Source organism: Neoarius graeffei, chromosome 6 (genome assembly GCF_027579695.1).
Source record: "Neoarius graeffei isolate fNeoGra1 chromosome 6, fNeoGra1.pri, whole genome shotgun sequence".
Classification (NCBI taxonomy): domain Eukaryota; kingdom Metazoa; phylum Chordata; class Actinopteri; order Siluriformes; family Ariidae; genus Neoarius; species Neoarius graeffei.
In genome coordinates, this window is record NC_083574.1 from 23,806,962 (window position 1) to 23,833,017 (window position 26,056).

The 26,056-nt window shown below is 43.5% G+C and overlaps 1 protein-coding gene across 2 annotated transcripts in view; it reads right to left on the reverse strand.

Moving 5' to 3' along the window:
- Nucleotides 1-2,391: 2,391 nt before the first annotated feature.
- pak1 (p21 protein (Cdc42/Rac)-activated kinase 1) overlaps nucleotides 2,392-26,056 on the reverse strand; it is a 243,751-nt gene continuing 220,086 nt past the window's right edge. For both annotated transcript variants that reach the window (XM_060923465.1, XM_060923466.1), the window contains exons 12-15: nucleotides 10,519-10,618; nucleotides 9,521-9,717; nucleotides 8,386-8,523; nucleotides 2,392-3,370 (exon numbers count right to left, since the gene is read on the reverse strand). In XM_060923465.1, the coding sequence (XP_060779448.1) occupies nucleotides 3,284-3,370; nucleotides 8,386-8,523; nucleotides 9,521-9,717; nucleotides 10,519-10,618 (522 nt within the window). In that variant the 3' untranslated portion in view covers nucleotides 2,392-3,283. The remainder of the gene's footprint in view (nucleotides 3,371-8,385; nucleotides 8,524-9,520; nucleotides 9,718-10,518; nucleotides 10,619-26,056) is intronic.

Consider the following 26,056-nt stretch of genomic DNA (forward strand, 5'->3'; position numbering starts at 1 on the left):
GTTTTCTGTAAGTCTTCACAAGGTTTTCACACACTCTTGCTGGTATTTTGGCCCATTCCTCCATGCAGATCTCCTCTAGAGCAGTGATGTTTTGGGGCTGTCGCTGGGCAACACGGACTTTCAACTCCCTCCAAAGATTTTCTATGGGGTTGAGATCTGGAGACTGGCTAGGCCACTCCAGGACCTTGAAATGCTTCTTACGAAGCCACTCCTTCGTTGCCCGGGCGGTGTGTTTGGGATCATTGTCATGCTGAAAGACCCAGCCACGTTTCATCTTCAATGCCCTTGCTGATGGAAGGAGGTTTTCACTCAAAATCTCACGATACATGGCCCCATTTATTCTTTCCTTTACACGGATCAGTCGTCCTGGTCCCTTTGCAGAAAAACAGCCCCAAAGCATGATGTTTCCACCCCCATGCTTCACAGTAGGTATGGTGTTCTTTGGATGCAACTCAGCATTCTTTCTCCTCCAAACATGACAAGTTGAGTTTTTACCAAAAAGTTCTATTTTGGTTTCATCTGACCATATGACATTCTCCCAATCCTCTTCTGGATCATCCAAATGCTCTCTAGCAAACTTTAGACAGGCCTGGACATGTACTGGCTTAAGCAGGGGGACACGTCTGGCACTTCAGGATTTGAGTCCCTGGTGGCATGGTGTGTTACTGATGGTAGCCTTTGTTACTTTGGTCCCAGCTCTCTGCAGGTCATTCACTAGGTCCCCCCGTGTGGTTCTGGGATTTTTGCTCACCGTTCTTGTGATCATTTTGACCCCACAGGGTGAGATCTTGCGTGGAGCCCCAGATCAATGGAGATTATCAGTGGTCTTGTATGTCTTCCATTTTCTAATAATTGCTCCCACAGTTGATTTCTTCACACCAAGCTGCTTACCTATTGCAGATTCAGTCTTCCCAGCCTGGTGCAGGTCTACAGTTTTGTTTCTGGTGACCTTTGACAGCTCTTTGGTCTTGGCCATAGTGGAGTTTGGAGTGTGACTGTTTGAGGTTGTGGACAGGTGTCTTTGATACTGATAACGAGTTCAAACAGGTGCCATTAATACAGGTAACGAGTGGAGGACAGAGGAGCCTCTTAAAGAAGAAGTTACAGGTCTGTGAGAGCCAGAAATCTTGCTTGTTTGTAGATGACCAAATACTTATTTTACCGAGGAATTTACCAATTAATTCATTAAAAATCCTACAAAGTGATTTCCTGGATTCTTTCTCCCCATTCTGTCTCTCATAGTTGAAGTGTACCTATGATGAAAATTACAGGCCTCTCTCATCTTTTTAAGTGGGAGAACTTGCACAATTGGTGGCTGACTAAATACTTTTTTGCCCCACTGTATTATGTCACTCTATCCAATGGAGAATGAGGGTTGAATATGGTTTACGATATTGCATGGTTGTCAAGACAACATGACGTCACACGTCGGAGACGTCAAACTTTCGTGTGAGTGACTGTGACAATTTGTAAACAAACATGGCCACCAGGTTTGCTTCATTAAATACAGAAGATTGAGAGAATTTTGAAAGAGAATGACGCGTTGAACACCCGAAAGGAATGTGTATGTATAATAATATTATTATTATTGGCTGGCTTTTTTTTGTGGTATATCCGATATATTCTATTCAGCTAGCATGATATTGAACTCACCTTTGACTCGTTCAATATCATACTTGTTCAATGTTTTTTCAATTGTACTGTAAGTGCTAACATTTTGCAGTGACACTTTTTGCAAATTTGCAAGTGACTGGTTTAAAATTTACACTCTTGCATGAGCCTATAGAATTTTTCTCTCCATTGGAATTTTTTTGTCCACCATCAAGTCCAGTAACATGTCTTCTATCTACCATTAAAAATCTGTAAACACCTCCTTGCCAGGATAAAGCATTCACTGAATATGTATGAACGAATGTTGTAAACATGCCACCTGAGCAAACTGTCATACCCAATGTGTTCCAATGCTAATCGACATGATCTTTTTCTGCACCATGACCTTCATACATGACTGCCTCCATGAAAGTTAAGCCACCTGTTTCAATTCCTTTTTTTTTGTTGCATCCTGTGAGATCCTAGTACTCCAGTCTAGATTTTGTAAAATCTTCCAAGTGTGATTGATCAGCTGCCCTGTGATGCATCATGAACAGCTTATAAAAAATCTGATTGATTTATGTTTCTCTAAAGCAGCATGTGTTGGCCCTCACTCTCCCAGCTTGATATGCAATAAAGAATAGTTAGAGTTAGGAATTGGCAACAAAACTACAAAAAGAACAGTTAAAAATCTGAGGTGGGGGGAAAAAAGCGAATCAAGCAGATCTTGACATTAACAATTCATTTGTACAGTTTATTTCTTCTGCTTCAGATAAGAATCTTTAATCAAAATACCTTAGAAACAGAGTTTATGGCTCAAAAACACAAGAGAAAGAAGTTGCTCTTCCAGCCATCAGCATAAAACAAAAGGTTCAGGGACAGTAGGCTGTACCGTCTTCATAAATCGTTGTCTTTCTGCATCACAGTTTAAGGCCAAAGGGTACATCAGCGCCACATTTAAAAAAAAGGACTTAAAACATCATTTTAAAAAAATCACTAACTCAGTGTTCATGACAACACATGTTGCTACAGTTTAATTTTGTCAATAAGAAATGTACATCCTGATTTTAAAGGGCAAGGGGACAGAATAGCATGACTATAGAAGGATAAGGATGCGTTCTTCATGCACAGCTTATGTCGAGTTTGCATTTTCATTGTTTATTTCCACACGTGCAGCAGCAGCCACCCCTCCGCGTCCATACCAGCATCATTCTCTTTCATTGAGGAACGTCCACAAATCTAATTCTGTTGTTCACAGACTCATGGATATACAAAACATCTTAAAAAAAATAGATTAAAAAGACCCATTTTAATCACTTCATCCCATTCATAAAAGTACAACAAACATACAGACACCAGCAAAATAAAATTCGGATGAAAAGAAAAAAACAAAACAAAAACACAGCGAACTGATGAGACGGAGTCTGGCCAATCTGATCCTGTTAGTTAAATATACAGTGTTGCTCCACTGTAGCATCCAGTGGATTCTTCATATACAAGTGATGCCATCGTTCTGGTGAGCTGTGTGTCTGGACACACATGTGCATGCGCGCATACACACCCCATGTCTCTGACATCAGAAATACTATAGATCCCTGCCCAGTAAAAAGGCAGGTAGAGATAATGGGGGTGCCATGGGGTTGAGGGTAGAAGGAGAGAGAAGACAGATGGCACTGCACTCGTCTGTGGTGAGCTAGCGGTTGTTCTTGGTCGCCTCTTTGGCTGCCAGGATCAGCGGCGTCAGGCTTGAGAGAGGCTTGGCCACTTTCAGGAACTGATGCTGAGGAGAGGAAACCAAGGCATGTGTCATACATCACACACTTCAACATTCTTTCCCCATGCGACTACCACATTCCCTGTCAGAACAGGGAAAGTCAGAACCAAATCGACCGTTAAAGTAGTTTGTGCTTTGTTTCAGCTTTACTGACTTATTCAACAAAATGATGAACTTGGTGAATTAAAAACATTTGACTGAAGGTGTACTGCTTAGTAACAGCTTTTCATTTGAGGCTTTCTTTGTGTGCAAGGCTTGAGTCATATCACTTCTAAATTACATTCTCTACTTTCAGTTCCTGAGTGTTCTACAGGGAATGCATCCAGCTTGTTTCTAACAGATCGGACTCTTCTAAATCAGCCCTGTGTGGGAGTGATGGGGAGGAAGAAACGATCTAGCGCTCAAAGTAAGTCGGAGAAGGGTTGCAAAAGGACATTTCTGGAACATCTACATTTCTCTCTGAGATGCACTAATCATTGGATTATCCCTTGATTACATGCCTTTTGTGTTATTACTTTTTGTACTCCATCTTCTGGGCTTTTTTTTTGGTAAGAAAATATTGAAATATATAATCTAATATATAATCTGGATATTGAGAAGAGACTGTTTTAGTGTCATGTGAAACACAATTAATGTGACATCTTTTAGTTCCCCATAACGGACCAGACACAATGTTCCCTCTCTCTTTCAACTATAGCTATACATATTAGAAACCTATATACAGTATTGTGCAAAAGTCTGAGACACCCTATTTTTTTTAATACAAACTTTGTTATAGATTTCAATTTTATGACTTCTACATTATCAAGTCAGTACAAAAACATTTTAAAGTTCCAAATGTTCATTTTCCAGCACAAAATTAAATGTTACAGAAAAAAAAATGTTTGTGTCTAAGCAACATATTATATACCATAAAGAGACCACTTTTCAGACTAAAAAAAGAAAACATAATGAAGGCTACTGGGTTTTGCTGCAATATTAAGACGCGAGTGTGACAGTCAAAGTGTCCAGAAGAACTGTGGCTGGTTCTGCAAGATGCTCAATGAAACCTACAGCTCATTTCCTTATAAAACTGTATACCTGAGACTACAATTTTGTTTTAAAGCAAAGGGTCGTCTCACACTAAACATTGACTTTGTTTCATTTATCATGGCTTACTACTGTTTATAGGTTGTTTTTTTTTAAAGATTTTTTTTGGGCTTTTTGCACCTTTATTGGATAGGACAGTGTAGAGACAGGACATGAGCGGGAGAGAGAGACGGGGAGGGATCGGGAAATGACCTCAGGCCGGAATCAAACCCGGGTTTCCAGATTTATGGTATGGCGCCTTATCCACCTGAGCCACGACGCCCCCAGTTTTTTTTTTTTTTAAGGTTGAAACATTTAATTTCATTATTTTTAAGCCATTTTTGGTCTACAGCAGAGGCGGGCAAACTACGGCCCGCGGGCCACATCCGGCCCGTTGGCGTTTTTAATCCGGCCCGCGGAAAACAATCATATAAACACGATTGAGCAGATCTATAAACTATAAGCGTTATCACGTAGACAGGTGTTCTAGAGATCCGTCTTTCCAGTCAGTCGTATTCACGCGAGATTACATTTGCAGAGTGGTGCAGCGCGTGCCATGGAAGTCATTCTGGCGCCCGTGCCACTGATGATCTCGAGAACACAGGATAAAACTTTACAATGAGTGGTCCTAAAAAAAGAAAAGTGGACAGTGAGTGCAGGGTGTTCAATAAAGAATGGACAACTAAATATTTTTTTGCTGAAGTCCGATCAAAGGCTGTATGCCTTATTTGCAAAGAAACCGTTGCAGTTTTATAACATCAAACGGCAATTTTCCTCCAAGCATGCTAATTATGCTAACAACCAGTCAGTGCAAGCATGGACGAATACAGCTCAGCGGTTGCGGAGTGAATGTGAGTATTAACACTTTCTCTTTTTAAAACTATGTTGGAGCTGTAATAAGATGGTAGTCACATGTTTACAGACATAATATAAAAAGTATAACTCTTAGTAATTTTGGTTGTCGTGGGTGGCTGCTGTAGTGCTGGTGTTTGTTTTTAAGTACCATGTGCTTTTGGGTGTCTGCTCCGCCCCTCATTTATGTCCCTGTCTGTTATTATAGGTGTATTATGAGCAGCTGACCTTGCTTCTGCTTATATCTGTTCCTGGACTTTTGCCTGTGGAGGTTATTCTGATCTATGAGTGGCCTTTTGGAATATGAAAACCTGTTTGGAACCTGTGTTTTGATTTTTTGAGGACTGGAAATATTTCAGTGAGTGACTCTGAACCTGAAAACCAGTTTGGAGTTTTTTGCTTTCTTGAGCTGTTTGTGGGCTGGATGGATCCAGTGCCAAACCATTGAACTGCAAATATGTTGGCATGGTGTGGTACCCAAACTGTTGAACTGCAAACATTTTGGAATGGTGTGGTACCTCTCCTACTAATGGTGGTTGGTTGTACTGGCAGGCTGGAAGTGGATGGTTAAAAAAAAAAAACACTCAGGTGTAAATCTACGAGTTCAGTGAAATGTACAAAAATGATATGTACTGATATGTAATTTAGTTCAATTTAATGATATGCAATTTAGTTGTATGTATAAAATGATACAAATATACAAATACACTGGCATCCTACTCATCCTGGCAGCTCAAAGATGTAATTTAAGAATTAAGTGTGCTACTTTTCTTACTGTCACGTGTGTGTGTGTGTGTATGTGTATGTATTACTTTTCTGGATGGATCCAGTGCCAATCTATTGAACTGCAAGCATTTTTCTGCTCTGCCTTTGTTGACTGAGAACTAAAATAAATGTCAATCTGATCTGCATTTAAGTCTCTGTCAGTGAAGGCCTCACAATAACACTAAAGCTTTTCCGGTTTATGTTCGATATGTATGAATTTGGTGTTGGCCCGGCCCGCCTGGCAAATTTCAAAAGTCAATGTGGCCCCTGAGCCAAAAAGTTTGCCCACCCCTGGTCTACAGCATTTCTTTACATATGCCTCAGACTTTTGCACAGTACTGTAGCTGATAGTCTCATTCTATATAGGGTCATGAAGACACCTGCCTGCCAAAAAGGTCCCACCCCCACACCCTATAGTCATCTATGGATGTAATGTCAACATTAACTTCAGTAGTGCACACACTGTTGACCATTTCAACCTCTAATATATGTATATAGTATAATGTATGTATAATATATATGTATTTAACAGTTATTCCACACAATCAAGTTGTACATGAGCTGATGGCTGATGAAGCATGTAGCACCGAGTTGGCTATAAGCCATGTACGACGAGATTAAGTGGAATAACTGTTTTATTCTATCCACATTCACTGGGTTTTGAGCATTTTTATTTTTTGCAAATTCGATAAATAAAAACATCCGACAAAATAATTTCTGCTTAGAATGTAAACAAACCGGCAAAATGACCCGCAATTTGTGAAAAATGCTATAATAATAATTCTTAGAAAAAAAAGATGCTTTCTTATTATCAAATAGTTTTATTCCATATTTTGTTGCTTTTTCTTTTTGTATTTTTTTTTGGGGGGGTGTTCTTTTTGGTGGTTAGCATGCACCTTTAAGTTTGCTTTACTGCCATCGACTGGGTTGGAGTATGGAACAGGCAATATAGATGACTTGCAACCATGTGATCAAAATGTGCTACATCATGAGCGTCCACCATGATGGTGGATATACAAAGCAACTAGGATGGCAGCCACTGAAAGCGTGTCTGTAAACAATGCTGAATTTTCTCAGTATTACCACGATTTGAACGGTCAAGCGAAGAGTCGATACAAAGAGAAGATAGATACGTGTGGTTTTGACCCATATTATTTTAAAAGTTTATAAGTTAAGTTTATTCGGATTTTTCTGAGGATAAGACACTTCTACCGACCATCAAGTACCCAGATATCGCGTTCTATCTGGTTTGGTAAACTTTGTGGGTCAACAAATCTCAAATGAAGGCTTCTAAGTCCATAGAAGCCTATAACAACTTTGCCTCTGGATGGGTAAATACCTTATTAATTAAACCAGTCAATGATGACAAAGCAGTTGTACTTGCAAGGATAAGTTAGGGCGTCTTTTGCATTTAGTTTACTTCCATGTGTAAACAACAGACGAAGTGTGAAATTTTGGCAAGTTTCTAGCTTTATGGCTCACAAATCACATTTCAATTTATTTCAGCTACAATTTTGCTGGCACTCCTAGAAGCGAAATAGTAATACACGTGTTAAAATTATAACAACGACTGAGTGAACAACAAGAGAACGCTCCTTTTACAGCAAAATTCTAGCAACGTGAAATAAAATTCTTCCATGATATTATTGAGAGAGCTTTTGAATCTCACCTGAGGTAAAATAATTACTGCAAACACGAGCTGTTTTGGTTTTAGCCTTTGTTAGACCAGCCCTGCCGATGTTCAGCCATGCTCGTCTCCTCTCCGTACTAAGCCTCAGAGTTTCCTCGCCCTCTTTCTGAATCACGGACAGAATTCTAAAAAATTGGAATGTGCCACGGTCACGAATACTGTTGTGACCACAACCATATACAGCACAAAGATATGGCATAGCTAAAAGAATGCTTAAAGCAGTGGAAAAACAAAGAGAGTTGCACACGCGTTACTATGTTTTCTACGGGGTGTCGCTTGACCCCGCATTTGTATATCCACCAACATGGCCGACATCCAGGTTTCTATTTTGCTTTGATGTCACTTGGATTGGGGAAAAAAACCTATATTCTTTTAGCTATTTCTGTTTCTTTTAAATACTTGATCATTTTAGGGGGTTTGTTTTTGAGTAAAGTTTTTATTTCGTCTTCAGTTGGTTCAGCGACACGCTCCGCCATTTTGTTTTTCTCTACTCACGGTATATGAGCTGATACCCTAGTAGTAGAGTAGCCAATCAGAGTGCATGACTATGAGCATATCCAGTGACTGTGGATTAGAATAAAATGAAGTTACACTGGAGGGGTCCCCCCCGTAAGCACAGTCTCCATGCATACACACACACACCTACCTGGAGAAGCTCTTTGGCAGAACCTCTTTTCTCCACATCCATCTCTAAACAGCGGTTGAGGAAATCTCGGAAAACAGATGACAGCTTCTCGGGGTTCTGCAGCTCTGGAGTTCCATTAGTGGCAATAAGATACAGCGCCTACACACACACACACACAAATCACTGTGTTCATTTGCATCAATCCCTAAAGGGGTAAATAAAAGTCACCACATGGAAATGTTTCACTCAGCTGTAAATCAATCATAATCACCGCACGCTGCTATGCAATGATCCATTAATGTTCAAATGAATAAAAATGGCCTGTAGCCTAAAGCATATATACATACCAATCAGGGCATTTACTATTTATTCTGAAATACATATCAAGGTGACCAGCATGATTTGAGACACTCTAGTGTTTATCAGTACCTTCAAATATATTCATGAACTTGTTAAATTCCAGCAAAAGTGCATATGATTTAGCTAATCAGTAGATTATTAATCATTTTCCAGTTGCCTAGCAGCAGTTTTCATGACTTCAATCACTAGAATAATATGGAATATGTAAGGAATTGGGTACACTGTTATAGGAAAGTAATCAACAATGGGGTGCTGTGAGGCTTGAGGTGAAGCTAAAGTTAACTAGTTTCCAATAAATACACATCCTAAAGTGTTTTATTCCTCTTATTCCACAACAATTGGCAGGGTAATCATTTTTATTTAATAAAGAATATCACATCTCACTTTTTGTTTATTTTTGCTTTTAATGTTGTCAAACATCGAAGAAGCAAGTTAGTTCCTGTTATCACTTTCATCACAGCAGCTATAAACAGCTATTCCCTCACAGTCCTCTTTTTTCCCCTCTTTAACTTAATGTTACTGAGAAACCATAAAATGCAAAGCCTTCATCCTGAAGCCTTTCTTGTTGTGGAAAACCTAAAGGAACAGGTTACAAAGTACTGACACTGAAGACACCTTCCAAAATGTTAAATCAACAACATCTCAGAGAAAACATTAATATATTAATAAGTAAACATATTAGAAGGAGTGCATTAAGATAACGGTTAGAGCTCCTGTTACAGAAAATTAATAAAAAAACTGTGTGTGTTATGCTACAACATTCAGTATTAATCTCATGATTCATCAGCCTTCTTACCCTCAGAGGATTCTCATTGAGGTATGGAGGCTCTCCCTCAATCATTTCTATAGCCATGATGCCCAGGGACCAGATGTCTACTTTAGGTCCATAAGCCTTGCGAGTTACAACCTCTGGGGCCATCCAGTATGGAGTGCCGACCATGGTGCTGCGCTTACTCTGCTCGGGGGTGATCTGGGCGCAGAAGCCAAAATCAGCTGCAGACAACACACACAGACACTCAAGTGAGAGGCAGGCACTGATGATTGAGTACTAGTGTTATCTCAGCGTTATCTCAGTGTTACAAGGTTACAAGATATAAAGATTTGCAGGAGACAGTGTAGATCGACAACTCATCTTTAGAATGGGCATCAAATAGGAACAATGTTAAACTCTGCAGTGCTGTAGCTCTCTAGGGCTCAACACTCATTTCCTTTGTCAGACTTTGTTAGGGGCGGCATGGTGGTGTAGTGGTTAGCGCTGTCGCCTCACAGCAAGAAGGTCCGGGTTCGAGCCCTGTGGCTGGCGAGGGCCTCTCTGTGCGGAGTTTGCATGTTCTACCCGTGTCCGTGTGGGTTTCCTCCGGGTGCTCCAGTTTCCCCCACAGTCCAAAGACATGCAGGTTAGGTTAACTGGTGACTCTAAATTGACCGTAGGTGTGAATGTGAGTGTGAATGGTTGTCTGTGTCTATGTGTCAGCCCTGTGATGACCTGGCGACTTGTCCAGGGTGTACCCCGCCTTTCGCCTGTAGTCAGCTGGGATAGGCTCCAGCTTGCCTGCGACCCTGTAGAACAGGACAAAGCGGCTAGAGATAATGAGATGAGATGAGACTTTGTTAGTAAAATGTGACCACTGTGCCCTCTACTGGTGAAAGCTCACATCAGCCCCAGTTGGTGAGTTTCAGAAGCAAAATGTCTCAAATAAGAAGCATTCAAATATTTAGATGGGAAAAGCCTTCAAAATAATATATAATCATGTGAACTGTTCAGACACATTATAGGCATTTAAAGGTACTAACTGAGTTTGACAGAGCCATCCATTCCCAAAAGGATGTTGTCGCTCTTGATGTCCCTGTGGATCACCTGGTTAGAGTGCAGGAACTCCAAAGCTTGAAGACACTACACACACACGCACACCAGAAGAACACCTTAAATAGACTGTAAAAGACATGAAGAGGGGTCAAGAGCAAGAAAGTCAAGTTTATAGCACTTTTTTTTTAGAATTTTTTCCACCTTTATTGGATAGGACAGTGTAGAGACAGGACAGGAAATAAGTGGGAGAGAGACAGGGAGGGATCAAACCCGGGTTGGAATCGAACCCGGGTCCCCGGATTTATGGTATGGCGCCTTAGCCACCTGAGCCACGATACATACAACCCCGATTCCAAAAAAGTTGGGACAAAGTACAAATTGTAAATAAAAACGGAATGCAATAATTTACAAATCTCAAAAACTGATATTGTATTCACAATATAGACAACATATCAAATGTTGAAAGTGAGACATTTTGAAATTTCATGCCAAATATTGGCTCATTTGAAATTTCATGACAGCAACACATCTCAAAAAAGTTGGGACAGGGGCAATAAGAGGCTGGAAAAGTTAAAAGTACAAAAAAGGAACAGCTGGAGGACCAAATTGCAACTCGTCAGGTCAACTGGCAATAGGTCATTAACATGACTGGGTATAAAAAGAGCATCTTGGAGTGACAGCGGCTCTCAGAAGTAAAGATGGGAAGAGGATCACCAATCCCCCTAATTCTGTGCCGACAAATAGTGGAACAATATCAGAAAGGAGGTCGACAGTGTAAAATTGCAAAGAGTTTGAACATATCATCTACAGTGCATAATATCATCAAAAGATTCAGAGAATCTGGAAGAATCTCTGTGCGTAAGGGTCAAGGCCGGAAAACCATACTGGGTGCCCGTGATCTTCGGGCCCTTAGACGGCACTGCATCACGTACAGGCATGCTTCTGTATTGGAAATCACAAAATGGGCTCAGGAATATTTCCAGAGAACATTATCTGTGAACACAATTCACCGTGCTATCCACCGTTGCCAGCTAAAACTCTATAGTTCAAAGAAGAAGCCGTATCTAAACATGATCCAGAAGCACAGATGTCTTCTCTGGGCCAAGGCTCATTTAAAATGGACTGTGGCAAAGTTTAAACATTTGATATGTCATCTATGTTCTATTCTGAATAAAATATGGTTGTAAGACTCCCTACGTGTGGGTGGAGCACAGAGGACGGCAGGACAGAGATCAGGTTTTATAATTTGGCTTTATTGCCACACTTTTCAGTTTAACAATAGTCACTCGCACAGACACACACACAACCGGCGTCTGGTTCAGGGATCAGCTCCTTTCGCTCTCGCTCTCCCTCCTGATATAGGGCGCGGTCACTGGAAAGACACACAAACACAGGTTAATTGCTCTCAGGTGTCGTGATTCTGCCACTTACCTTCCCTGACTCCGCCCTCCTGTCACAGACCGGCGCTTGACCACGCCCCCGCTGCCACATACCCCCACCGCCCAACTCAGGCTGGGCGGCCGTCCGGCCTGCAGCCGACTCCCCCCCCGACGGGAGAGGAAGTCCGCCACGACCATCTGCGCCCCCGGCCTGTGGACCACCTTGAAATTAAAGGGTTGGAGCGCCAGATACCAACGGGTGATCCGCGCGTTGGCATCTTTCATGCGGTGGAGCCACTGGAGGGGCGCGTGGTCCGAACAGAGGGTGAAAGGGCGCCCCAGCAGGTAGTACCGGAGGGCGAGAACTGGCGAGTCATAGTCGACATCCCCGACTCGCCTTGTGACCTCAAAGGGTCCTTGCCACTTGGCAATCAATTTGGAGCTCGACGTGGGCAACAGTACGAGTACCTTATCTCCCGGAGTGAACTCTCTAAGGCACGTACCCTTGTTGTACAGGCGGGCTTGCCGTTCCTGGGCCTGCCGCAAATTCTCCTGAGTTAGGTGGGTGAGCGTGTGGAGTTTTGCGCGCAGGTCCATAACGTACTGAATTTCATTCTTACTTTGTGAAGGTCCCTCCTCCCAATTTTCCCGCAGCACGTCCAGGATGCCGCGTGGCTTACGCCCATATAATAATTCGAACGGGGAGAACCCCGTGGAGGCTTGGGGGACCTCTCGCACTGAGAACAGCAAGGGTTCGAGCCACTTATCCCAATTACGTGCGTCCTCACTTACGAATTTCTTAATAATATTTTTGAGGATGCGGTTGAATCGTTCTACTAAACCGTCCGTTTGTGGGTGATACACGCTGGTGCAGATCAGCTTAATCCCCAATAACCCATACAGTTCGCGCAGTGTTCGTGACATAAACGTAGTGCCTCGATCAGTCAGAATCTCTTTCGGGATTCCGACTCGGGAGATGACGCGGAAGAGTGCCTCTGCAATACTGCGTGCTGAGATATTGCGCAGAGGCACGGCTTCCGGGTATCGCGTTGCATAGTCCACCAGAACTAATATAAAGCGGTACCCTCGTGCTGACCGATCTAATGGCCCGACGAGATCCATCCTAATTCTCTCAAACGGGGTCTCGATTAACGGTAGAGGGCGCAAAGGCGCTTTTGGAATGGCCGCTGGGTTTACTAACTGGCATTCGCGGCATGCCGTACACCACCTACGGACATCGCCGCGAATCCCCGGCCAATAGAATCGGGCCGTTATTCGGGCTAGTGTTTTATCCTGCCCCAAGTGTCCAGCCATGGGATTAAAGTGAGCCGCCTGGAATACCAATTCCCGGCGGCTTTTCGGAATTAAAAGCTGCGTGACTCGCTCTTTAGTTTGAGTGTCCTGCGTCACTCGGTATAATCTATCCTTCATAATCGCGAAGTAGGGGAAGGACGGGGTGGCGTTCGGCTGGAGCGTTTGACCATCGATTACTCTCACTTGGTCAAACGCATGCCGCAGAGTCTCGTCTTGCGACTGCTCTAATGGGAAATCCGCGAGGGATTCCCCAATAGAGAGAGGAGCCGGCGGCTCCGCACTCTGACGCAGAGATGATGTAGACGGCTCTGTGACAGCTGCTCCCGCCAAAGCGACATCGGGACCTCCCCCTGTCAAATGGCAGGACCCACTCTCTACTAGGCGTGTCATTAAACCCCAAAATCCCGGCCAATCAGTCCCCAAAATTAACGAGTGGGTAAGGCGAGGATTAACCGCCGCCTTCACTATAAATTTTTCCCCTCTGAAAATAATGTGGACCGACACCAAAGGGTAGCTGTGAACATCCCCGTGCACACACAACACCTTCACCCCTTGTGCTCCCCCCAATGCCTCGTTTTGAACCAGGCTTTGGCGAATTGAGGTCTGATTACAACCAGAATCCACCAACGCCTGATATGTAGCCCCTTGGACTCTCACCGGTATGTGATACGCTCCGGCCCGATCGAGGGCGGCCTCTGGCGCGTCGGGGATCCGAACCACCGCGCCCACTTCCATTGCTGTGCACTGCTGATGAAGGTGGCCCGGCTCCCCGCAGCGCCAGCAAACCGGCCCGGGCTTTCCCTCTGCACCGGTGATCCGGGGCTCACTCACCGTAGGTGGGGGAGAGACAGACACAGAAGGGAGAAACGGGAGGGCACCACAGGTGCGGCGGGCCGGCTGGGGTGGTGCCGGCCCCTGCCTCCACGGTGGGGGAATGGGGCGAGGATGGGACACAGGAGGAGAGGGAGAGAGAGAGAAGAGGAGAGAAGAGACGATGCCATCTGCTGTCCTGCCGCCGGGACAGCCGCCAGATGATCCTCTGCCAGCTCGACTGCCTGATCCAGCGACGCCGGGTGGTGGCACTGGACCCACTCCGCGGTTCCGGCTGGTAAGCGGGCGATGAACTGTTCCAGTACCATCTGGTCGACGATTCCCTCGGCGTCGCGATTGTTGGCCCTCAGCCACCGCCAGCAGGCGTCCCGGAGCTGCTGGCCGAACGCGAACGGCCGGCCGACTTCCTCCAGTCGCAGCGCGCGGAAGCGCTGGCGCTGTTGCTCCAGTGTGCGCCCCACGCGCTGGAGGACGGCCTGGCGGAGGTCCGCGTAGGCCAGCCGGCGGTCGGCGGGGAGCTGTAGCGCGGCCAGCTGTGCCTCTCCCGTGAGCAGGGGGAGGAGGCGCGCCGCGCGCTGCTCCATCGGCCACCCCGAGGCTTCGGCGACCTGTTCAAACAACGTGATGAACGCCTCGGGGTCGTCCTGCGGGCCCATCTTGGTGACAATGAGGGGAGACGGGCCCGCGGCCGGAGCGCTGGTGGACCCCGCCGACGCGAGGAGATGCCGGAACGCCTCGCGATCTTCCTGCTGGGCCAGCACCAGGGCTTCGAAGTGCTGCTCCTGCTCCTTTCGGAGCGTGACGAGTGCCTGGTGCTGGCTTTGCTGAGCCGTGGCGAGGGCGTGGACCAGATCGGCGAATGGGGAGGATTCCATGGGGCTGCTGGTTTGGTGCTCCACTGTCCCGGGTTTCGGCACTACTGTAAGACTCCCTACGTGCGGGTGGAGCACAGAGGATGGCAGGACAGAGATCAGGTTTTATAATTTGGCTTTATTGCCACACTTTTCAGTTTAACAATAGTCACTCGCACAGACACACACACAACCGGCGTCTGGTTCAGGGATCAGCTCCTTTCGCTCTCGCTCTCCCTCCTGATATAAGGCGCGGTCACTGGGAAGACACACAAACACAGGTTAATTGCTCTCAGGTGTCGTGATTCTGTGGCAGAATCACGACACCTGAGAGCAATTAACCTGTGTTTGTGTGTCTTCCCAGTGACCGCGCCTTATATCAGGAGGGAGAGCGAGAGCGAAAGGAGCTGATCCCTGAACCAGACGCCGGTTGTGTGTGTGTCTGCTCCTGCTCCTGCTCAGGGAAGGTAAGTACCTTCCCTGACTCCGCCCTCCTGTCACAGACCGGCGCTTGACCACGCCCCCGCTGCCACAATGGTATTTTAAAACTTCCACATCATTGCATTCTGTTTTTATTTACAATTTGTACTTTGTCCCAACTTTTTTGGAATCAGGGTTGTACAATGCCAATTGTTTTGAGCTGTCCAAATTATTTTACAACAGACCCACTGGGAACATATAGTAGTCTTGAACACCATTACTCTACTTTTTACTCATCTTTGCAGGATGTCAATGTTACAAGTCAGAATTGTAGGTCAGATGGAATTTTGCAACCTAGGTTAGAATTTTTACCCCAGTTCATAATTTGCTACTTGTGTTAGGGAGACTTACTATATCTAGGTTTAGGGTTAGAATTTGGGAAGACTGTATTTTAAACTACTTGATGACATTATAAGACCGGACTCATTAATAAATTCAAAATATACATCACTCCTTCCATCCCAATTGTCACCAGTCAGTGGTTAAGGTGTCTCATAAGAATCGGTTCACAGTTTGAATCCTGGTTAAATATGAAAAAATATATATATGTTAAAAAAAATGCTAATTAGGTAGACAGCAATGGGCAGACAGACAAGAGGAAATACTAGATAGGTGTACACAGAGAGGAAGTGGATGGAAGAGAGACAAAAGAAGTGATGGAAAATCCCTTTTAAGAATCTTAGATAATCCAGAATTTTACCTAGTTTGGAAATTATGAACTAGGTTAAAAATTTTAACCCAGATCAAAAAAAAAAAAAAAATCACATAGGTTGAAATTTTTTGACCTGTAACATCTACACTACTTTAGGCCCCCTTGGATACACTAGAGCACACATTACTTTACACTAGGCCCCCTCAGGGCCCCTACACTAGGACTACATTACACTAATTTATACTTACATTTATGGCATTTGGCAGATGCCATTTTCTCATTTATCCAACTGAGCAGTTGAGGGTTAAGAGCCTTGCTCAAGGCCCAGTAGTAACAGCGTCATACATGTCAACCTATACGGAATGTCCGTATTTTATACGGATTTGATTCAATAAACGTAGTATACGGGCGTACAAATAAAGTTATACGGATTCTTTAAAAACACTTCAATATTTATTTAGAGCTATAATCAATTCCCACGATGATAAAAGAGTGCATAACATTTACAAACGTACTGTACACCACAGAAAGCACAGACAGCCTGTCATGGAGTGAGCCGTGACGCTCGCGCGCACACACACCTTCACACACACACACCTCTCTCAAGCAAGCGCACAGCGCATAGGCAGCAATCTGCCGGCAACGTTCAAACATCTTGGTTGACCTGTCGCTGTGAGTTGCACTTCATTTCCATTACTGTTTTCTGTATGGGTATTACTGGTTTTCAAGCATTTCATACTCCACCGTTTGCCATAGTTTCTAACGAGAGCAGCATTTGTTATGAGTGCAGGGAAAGGCCTACTGGCATTCTAGTAACATTTGTTTGGCTCCACTCATATGTAAAACGCATCACACATTTCTAAGCATTTTCATCTCCCATCTGTTAAGCATTGTCTATGGTCTAGGAAACACACATACAAACCGGTTATTTCTAACGTCAAGTTTATTTAGTTCTAGCATTTTTATAACACAAAATAGTTTTCAGTAATTCACCACGCGAACTCCACATACTTCCTGTTTGTTGTGAGAAACCGAGGGACTGTACCATTGGCTTGTTATGGAGGGGTTTCGCGGGTGTTTGGTAGAACGGACTATTTTAACAGGGGTGTTTTACTGGTGTTGGGGAAACATGTATTTTACTATGCACTGAAGCGTTTTTGGTTAAAGAAAATTATTTTGGATGTTTGTATATTTTGTGTTTGTTTCTTTAAATTGTTGTTTTGTATTTAGGATGTCATTATTTAGTTGATTGATTAATTTTGCAATTTGGGCTCAACTGTGGGAGGGGCTGTGGGTTTTGTTTTGTTTGTTTTAGTTTATTGCCAGTTAAGCAGCTGTGGCTATTTCATGGCAAATACAGGTAATAAATTTAACTTGACATATTCAAAACCAACAATCAAATAAATAAATACATTAAATAAGTTTGTTCACATCAATACACCTTAAAAAGTTTAAAACCTTTAAAGGTGGGACCTTATTAAAAATATCAAATATAGTATCTTCTTTAAAAAAATTCTGTCTTTTTACTCTAAGGGCAGAGCAAGATAAAATATGCTTAATTGATAAGAGACTACCACAAAGATCACAAAGGGGAGGTTCACCTCCAGTTAATAAAAAAACATGGGTGAGTCTAGAATGTCCAATTCTACACCTTGTGTACACAACTTGATCATGTCTGCATGAAAATGACTGGGTTATCACTTGTTTCACTGTATTATGTCATGCAGCTTATTTCCAGCACATTCATCCCATTCGGCTTGCCATATATCACTTATGTAAGAACAAAGCACAGGTTTAATGTCAGAGATAGGGATTTGGCATTGAGAAATGTCTTCATTCAGGGCTCCTTTAGCAGCACTGTCTGCCTTTTCATTACCACTCAGGCCCACGTGACCAGGGACCCAACAAAAAATAATGTCCATGTTAAGTTTAGTTAGGTGATCCACTTTTTCAAGTATTTTGGTAATCAGGGGATGATCAGTCTTTAAAAACTCCAATGCCTGAAGGCATGACCTAGAGTCTGTGCAAATTAAAGATTTTTGTTGATTGGACTCTTCTATGTATTCAAGGCCCAAGACCTTGAAGCTTGGGCTTCGGCTGTAAAAATAGAGCACAGGTTTGGGATGCGTATTCCACGCTGGTTAGAAGCGACTACTATTGCTGACGACACACAAGTATCCATTTTTGAGCCATCAGTATAGATTGGGACGTGCAAAGGGAAGCGCTGTCTTACATCAAGGAAACAACTCTGGTACTCACTTGGATGTATGCTAGATTTCTTTCTGTGACTTATGGCCCTTTTCCACTACCCTTTTTCAGCTCACTTCAGCTCGCTTCAGCTCACTTCAGCCCGACACGGCTCGCGTTTCGACTACCAAAAACCAGCACGACTCAGCTCGTTTCAGCCCTGCTTAGCCCCTAAAACTCGCACCGTTTTGGGGTAGGGCTGAAGCGAGCCAAACCGTGCCGACTGAGGTTGGGGGCGTGAGCAGACACTCCCCTGTGCACTGATTGGTGAGGAGGAGTGTCCTCACATGCCCACACACGCCCCGCGAGCGCGCTGGGATCTGTAAACACCGCAAACCCGGAAGAAGAAGAATTACGAATTACGAGAATTTCTGAAGCCTTATGCGCCTCGCCTCATCTATACACTCTTGCCAGTATCTGTTGGCGTTGTCAAGCCACAGCACCAAGACCAGCAACACTAACGACTCCATGTCCTCCATGTTTATTGTTTACTATTCGGGTCGTGAGACTACCGCTTAAAAGCTCACTGAATCAGTGACACAGAGCATCGTGGACGAGTTCGCGGAGCGCAAGGCTCGTCGTATGCCCTTCAAATAATGCGCGCAGTAGGCTATTGATGTTTTATTATGAGCCATGTACAGTATGTCGCCTAATGTTTTTTTGTTTCTGAGTTACATGCTCGTTTGAAGGACTTAATGTACAAAATAACATAGTTGCACCCCGTAGTGTTGAAATTGGTAAACACAGTGCATTCAGTGAGGTTTGCACCGCCCTCCTTTTATTTCTGACTCTTCCTGTCACTGCTGCAACCTCTGAGCGCTCATTCGTATGCCCTTCAAATAATGTGCGCAGTATAGGCTATTGATGTTTTATTATGAGCCATGTACAGTATCCTAATGTTTTTTGTTTCTGAGTTACATGTTCGTTTGAAGGACTTGATGTACTAAATAACATAGTTGCACCCGGTAGTGTTGAAATTGGTAAACACCGCAGTTGCGGACATTTTGTAGCCTAAAATGATGTTATGATGAGCTTTAATAAAGGGCCCGGTCATTTGCCCCGCCCCCGGCCCGGCTCTGACTTGTTCCGCCACTGTCACTGATGTCACTGTTTGCGCTGCTTAACGACATCACATGACGTCCACCCACTTTCGCTAACTCCACCCAATGTGTCCACCCACTTCCAGCCAGCACGGTTCAGCGCGGTTGTAGTCGAAATGCAACTCCAACAGCCCCGCTCAGCTCGACTCAGCTCGACTCGGCACGGCACGGCTCAGCCGCGTTTGTAGTGGAAAAGCGGCATTAGGTCCTGCACAATTACAGGTTGTCTCAAGGTCCAAGGGGGAGTGGAACAGACATGTGAAGATTGCAGACTGTCCAGATCAATGTTCAAGTCCTCCAGGAAGGGTTGTATACGTATTCCAAAAGGTCTGATAGACCTAGGTTTAGCTTCATAAAACTGCAAAAACTCGGGGTGAAAGACAGCACAGTAAGCAGGATTATTTTTGTTTGCTTTTAGTTTGATTGCATACTGTAGAGCAAGTTTTAAGCGCCTTAACTGAAGGGGGGGTTCTCTTGCCTCCACATGCAGGCTCTGAACTGGTGAGGTTCTGAAGGCTCCCAAGACCAGTCTTAAGCCTTGATGATGCACAGTGTCCAGTGTCTGGATGTATGATTTCCTTGCTGATCCGTAGACAATGCTCCCATAGTCCAAACGGGACCTCACTAGTGGTCTGTAAAGACGCAGCAGCACAGTCCACTCTGCTCCCCACTTTGTCTTTGATAGAACTTTTAAAATATCCAAAGTTTTAAAGCATCTCTTCTTGAGACATTTCATGTGTGGAATGAAGGATAATTTGTTATCAAAGGTAAGTCCAAGAAATTTAACTTCTTTCACCACTTGGATTGGTGCACCATCCATGTAGAGCAGAGGATCATGATGTAAGTTGACAAAAATGAGTACAGACAGTTTTAGATTTAGAAAACTTGAAGCCATTTTGAATCGACCAAGTACTGATCTTGTTTATGCATAATTGGAGTTGTCTCTCAATTGTACTCATATATTTTCCTCTGTAGCAGATACAGAGGTCGTCGACATAAAGGCTGCAAAACAAATGTGGGCTGATTGCTTGTACGATGCTATTGATTTTGACACTGAATAGAGTGACAGAGAGAATGCTGCCTTGAGGGACTCCTAGCTCTTGAAAATGTGGAGTTGAAAAAGTAGTACCCAGTTGGACCTGGAAACGTCTGTTGGACAAAAAGTTTGAGATAAAAATGGGCAGATGGCCTCTGAATCCCATGCAGTACAGATCCTTTAGAATACCATATTTCCACGTTGTATCATAGGCTTTTTCAAGGTAAAAAAAACTGCTACCACATGTTTTTTCCTGATGAATCCATCACGTATAAAGGACTCCAGTCGAATAAGGTGGTCCACTGTACTCTTCCCCTTCCTGAAGCCACATTGATATTCAGTCAGATGTCCTGCTGTTTCAAGCATCCAAACTAGTCTATTATTCACCATCCTTTCCATGGTTTTACATAAACAACTAGTTAAGGCTATTGGACGGTAGTTTGTGGGGACAGTGTGATCTTTGCCTGGTTTGGGAATGGGGATAATAAATGCTTTCTGCCAAGATGGTGGAACATTTCCTGATTCCCAGATCGCATTAAATATTGTCAGAAGATGGGCTAATGCACTGGATAGCAGGTTTTTTAAGAACTGATAGTGAATTGCATCAGGGCCCACTGCAGTACCATGGGAGTTTCTTATGGAGCAGAGAAGTTCATCCATTGAGAAAGGCTGATTGTACAGTTCTGAATTATCTGACAGGAAATTCAAGTCCTTTCCCTCCTCTTTCCTGCGCAGAGCTTGAAATTCAGGTCGACAATTTTCCACAGAGGAGTTCTTTTCAAACATTTCAGCAAGTTTATCAACAATGTCCTGCTTTGTTGTCAGAAGACCTTGATATTTCAAGTGCTGAACTTGTGAGGTTCCACCTTTTGCCTTCATCTTTTTAATAAAACTCCACACCATTTCAGAGGATGCATCGGATGTAAGACTGGAAACATATTGTCTCCAGCTTTGTGCTTTAGACTCATTGATAGTCCTACATGCTTGAGCTCGGCAGATTTTCAATCTGGTGAGATTTTCTGTTGTTGGATGTTTGTTAAAAATTCTCTTTGCTTTCTTCCGGGAGCCAATGGCCTTTTTGCAGTTGTCATTAAACCATGGGTTGGACTTAAGGTGGGGCTTTCCTGAGGTCTTAGGGACAGTTTCCTCCGCAATTGCTATCAATGTTTCAGTGAAGTGCTCAACAGGATTTTCAATATTTTGGGGTAACTGACCAAGTTGGGCGTCACAAAGGTGTTGGAAGACATTCCAATTAGCTTTTTTAAGTTGCCATCTAGGTCACAGTGGTTCCCAAACTTTTCCATGCCAAGGCCCCCCAAACAGCATTAGCTTCTGGCTGGGGACCCCCTTTGCAAACCCACAGACAATGCTACAAAATATGTAAAGAAACATCAACTTTTAGAATGTTTTCTCTTACTTTTATTCAATAGTTAATAACTGTTACATTTGTTTAGCATAAGAATATTATTAACTAACATGTTTTCAACACAAATATTTTCGCACTGAACAATAAACTGTATAACCTCCTGTAGTACCTGATTCAACTCGTTATCCATCCTTTTTGCGACCAGTGCCTCGCGATGGAGCATGCAGTGTGTGGCCACTACCGTACATGCGGGGCCTTCTGCTTAATGAGAGCGGTCACTCCACTGATCTTCCTGGTCATTGCCGCGGCTCCGTCCGAACACACCCCCACACAACGGGTCCAGTCCAATCCGTTAGACTCGATGTAATCGTCCAAAATTTGAAAAATGTCTTTCCCAGTAGTTCTTCTTTCAAGTGCTTTACAAAATAGTATTTCCTCCACAAATCTTTCCTGTGAAATAAATCTGATGTACACAAGCAGTTGGGCCTCATTGGATAAATTTGTGCTCTCATCCAGCTGAAGTGCGAAGTATTCGCTGGCTCTCACCTGCTCCAACAGCTGAGCAGATACGTCTTGAGCCATGTCACCAATCCGTCGGCTCACGGTGTTATCAGAGAGTGGGACAGCATCGATTTTTTTGGCAGCATCCTTACCAAGCAATTCTCAGACAATGTCTTTGGTGGCTGGTAAAATCAAATCATCTCCAATTGAGTGAGGTTTTTTAGCACGAGCAATGTGGTACGAGGCTAAAAATGATGCCTTCAGGGCCCACTCGGGGACAGTAGCTTGCTGGGTGAATGCAGCAGATTGCCTGACCAAATGCTCTTCTTTGCGTCTGAAGAAATCTACTGTTTTTTCGGCATCTGTCGGATGTTTTTGTACCAAGTGACGCTGAAGTTTCGAAGGTTTTAAGCACTCATTTGACAGGGTCTCCAGACAGAGGACGCATTTCGGGCAATCATGGCCATTTTTCTGTATGGCTGTAAAGCCATATTTAATGTATGCTGCCTCATATTTTCTGATTTTAGTTGGCCAGGACTTCTTAGTTTTTTTCGCAGCAGTGTCCTCCACAGCAGGGCTGTTGGTTTGTTCCTTCGGTCTCTTCTTCAAAAACCTGTCCATTTTGCGCTAGCAATATGCTAGCTTGAGGAGCAAAGCAGCTTGATAAATGGTGCAAACCGCAACATCACAGGCAATTGGAGAGATAAGCATGGCAAACAACGTTTCGATATGATGTATTATTATTAATAATTATATTTTATAATAATGATTAAAAAACTAATTACAATATATTTAATAATAATTATTTTTAAAAAGGTTTTTTTTTGCAATTTTTTTGTTATCGTCCCTCCAACTTTCTGAGGCCCCCCTAGCACCCCCTGGCGGCCCCCACTTTGAAAACCACTGATCTAGGAGGTCTTAACTGTATATCTGCTTCAGTAGATGTCATGATCAAGGGAAAATGATCGCACCCACAAAGGTCATCCAAGGGTCGCCAAGAGAAGTCAAGCAAGATGTCAGGATCACATATTGATAAATCAATTGCTGAGTAAGTACCATGGCCTGGATGTAAATAGGTAGAAGATCCATCATTCCACAGGCATAAGTCATTTTTAGAGATAAAATCTTCCAGAGTCTTGCCTTTAGCGTTTGAATGATTCCCACCCCATGCAGGGTTATGTGCATTAAAGTCCCCTAAGAGGAGGTATGGGGTAGACAGTTGGTTAGTTAAGTCATCCAGGTTGTGCAAAGTTACAGTGACATCAGGAGAAATATAGACGGAACACAAAGTAACTACTTTATGAAGTGTTATACGGACTGCCACCACTTGCAGATGAGTAGTAATTACAAGGTGGCTGTGAATTATGTCGTTCCGTACCAGGACAGCTGTCCCACCTGAAGGACGATGAACATTTGAGCCATAGGCATTAAACATTGTATAATTTTTTAAGGACATAATATTATTTGGCAATAGGTGAGTTTCTTGAAGACAGAAGACAAGAGGATTGAAAAGAGCAGCTAATCGCTGCAGTTCAGAGAAGTTTGCTTTAAAACCACGACAGTTCCATTGAATAATATGGCTAACTATTGTCATGTGGGTAGAACAGGAACAGGGCCCTTGCTCCTACTTTTGGGAAAGGAGCTTCGGCTACAAGGGGTTGAGGGTTCCTTCATTTCCACATCCTTATAGTTTCCATTCCTATGTTCTTGACTTGATTTAGACTGAGAAGTAGTATTTGTCGATTTCTTTTTCTCTTTTGATGGTTGGGAAGGTTCAATCATGACAGACATTTGACTGGCAGAAGACTGGGAATTCATGTTTTTGTTTTTATTGGAAGTTGAAGATGTTTTGTTTCCACTAATCAATTGCGGCTTATCTTTGCTCAGCCAGGTAAAGTCTGTTTGACAATCAGTTGACTTCATAGGGGGTTTCGCAATAGAAGCAAAAGATTGCTGGAACTTGTACAAGGAAAACCCTTCCACCTGTTTCCTTGCCTGTGGATAGCTTATTTTCTTAGTGACCCTAATCCTTTGAATTTCTTTCTCTTCAATCCATACAAGGCAGTCCTTTGATGAGGCTGGATGGTTCCCTTGGCAGTTGCAGCATTTTTGTGGTCTTGTACAGATTAGTTCATGTCCATCTTCTCCACAGGTACAGCAAACGAATTTATTTTTGCAACTAGCAGAGCCATGGCCAAATTTTTGGCAATTGAAGCATCTCAAAGGGTTAGGGATGTATTTATCCACCTGCACACTTAAGTATCCAATTAGGATTCTTTCAGGATGGTCATGTAGATTGAAGGTCAAAATGTAGGTACCAGTTTTTATGATTTTATCATCCCTTTTCAAGGTAATTCTCCTTACATGAGTCACGCCTTGCTCTTTCAATTCAGTAGCTATGTCAGCTTCTTCCATATCATGGAGGTCTCTAGTGCGGATTACTCCTTTGCAGCTATTCAGATGGGGGTGAGGGAAGGTCCGCATAGATACTCCTGCTAAACTATTACAGTGTAATAAATTGTCTGCATGAGACTTTCTTGAACATTCAACTAAAATCTGACCAGATTGCAGTTTCTTAACATCTTTAACAGCCCCCGCTATTCCTGAGATTCCTTTCTGAATCGCAAAAGGGGACAACTTAGCGAGGGGCATGTCTGGTGTTGCAGATTCCAGAACTATAAATTTGGGCCAGTTATTTATTTTAGGGGGGTATATCAATGCCATTTCAGAGCCGTTATCCAAGTCTTGATCCATGAATCTTCTCTTATTGGGTTGATTAGTAGCCATATTTGTGGATAAAAATTCATCATCTCTGCTCCTCACCCACCTCGGAGCCCAACTAGGGGATGCACAGAGCTGCGGTTCTCCTCCAGATATGCATCAAGGATACAGGGATGGTATACTCAAGCAATTTAAACAAAAATGTTCATATCACTCGATTGACCCTCAGCCAAAGTCTTTAAGGAAAAATAAAAGACTTTGACAAGCCGATTGATTGGATCGGGCCCTTCCAACCTCCCGTCTAAGTGAAGTAGGAGCCAAAGCACTGTGTTGGACTTGTGGGAGCCGCAGCCAGCCACATTCTTTAAGAACCAGGCAATCGTCCTCCACTGACACGGGTAGCAACTTACGGCAAACAAGTCGCCCCATTTGTCGCCTCTTACGATCAGCAAGGGGGTGCTAGGGACCTATTCTACCCCGAGTCCCCATGGGGGGAGGGGCTGTGGGTATGTAAGCTCTGTAGTAGCTCCAGAGCCTCAGTTGTGGTTGGAACGTCTTGTTTGAAGGTACTGTGGTTTGGCTGACTAATAGTTTTGTTCAGGGTCTTTTTAATTTAGTCTGGCAAACTTGAAGCCTCTTTATTTTTGTGTTTTCTTATTTTGTTTGTATAGTTTTCTTTTTGGCAGTTTGAACCTTTGGTTGGTGCACTGTAAATATTTGCACTATTTTAAGAAAAGTTTTGAAAATAGAAAAAATAAAAAATATATTTTTGGAGGAAGAAGTTTTCCAGGGCTCTGTCTGCTCCACCGCTGTCCATCCTTGCAACACAGCCAGTAAAGAGTCTTATGAAATCGCGCGTTATCTTGTGGTAGCGAGACTTCGTTCCACTTCTGATCATGCGCACACCGCATTGCGAGAATCCCGGCAACCGTGAAGTAACATTTTGTTTGAAAAGCGTATTTCCACCTGAGCGACTTTCAATAGCGACTGAAAAGATTCTGAATGGGCACTCCGGCAAAGAAATTCAAAACACAATACAGCGGTAGG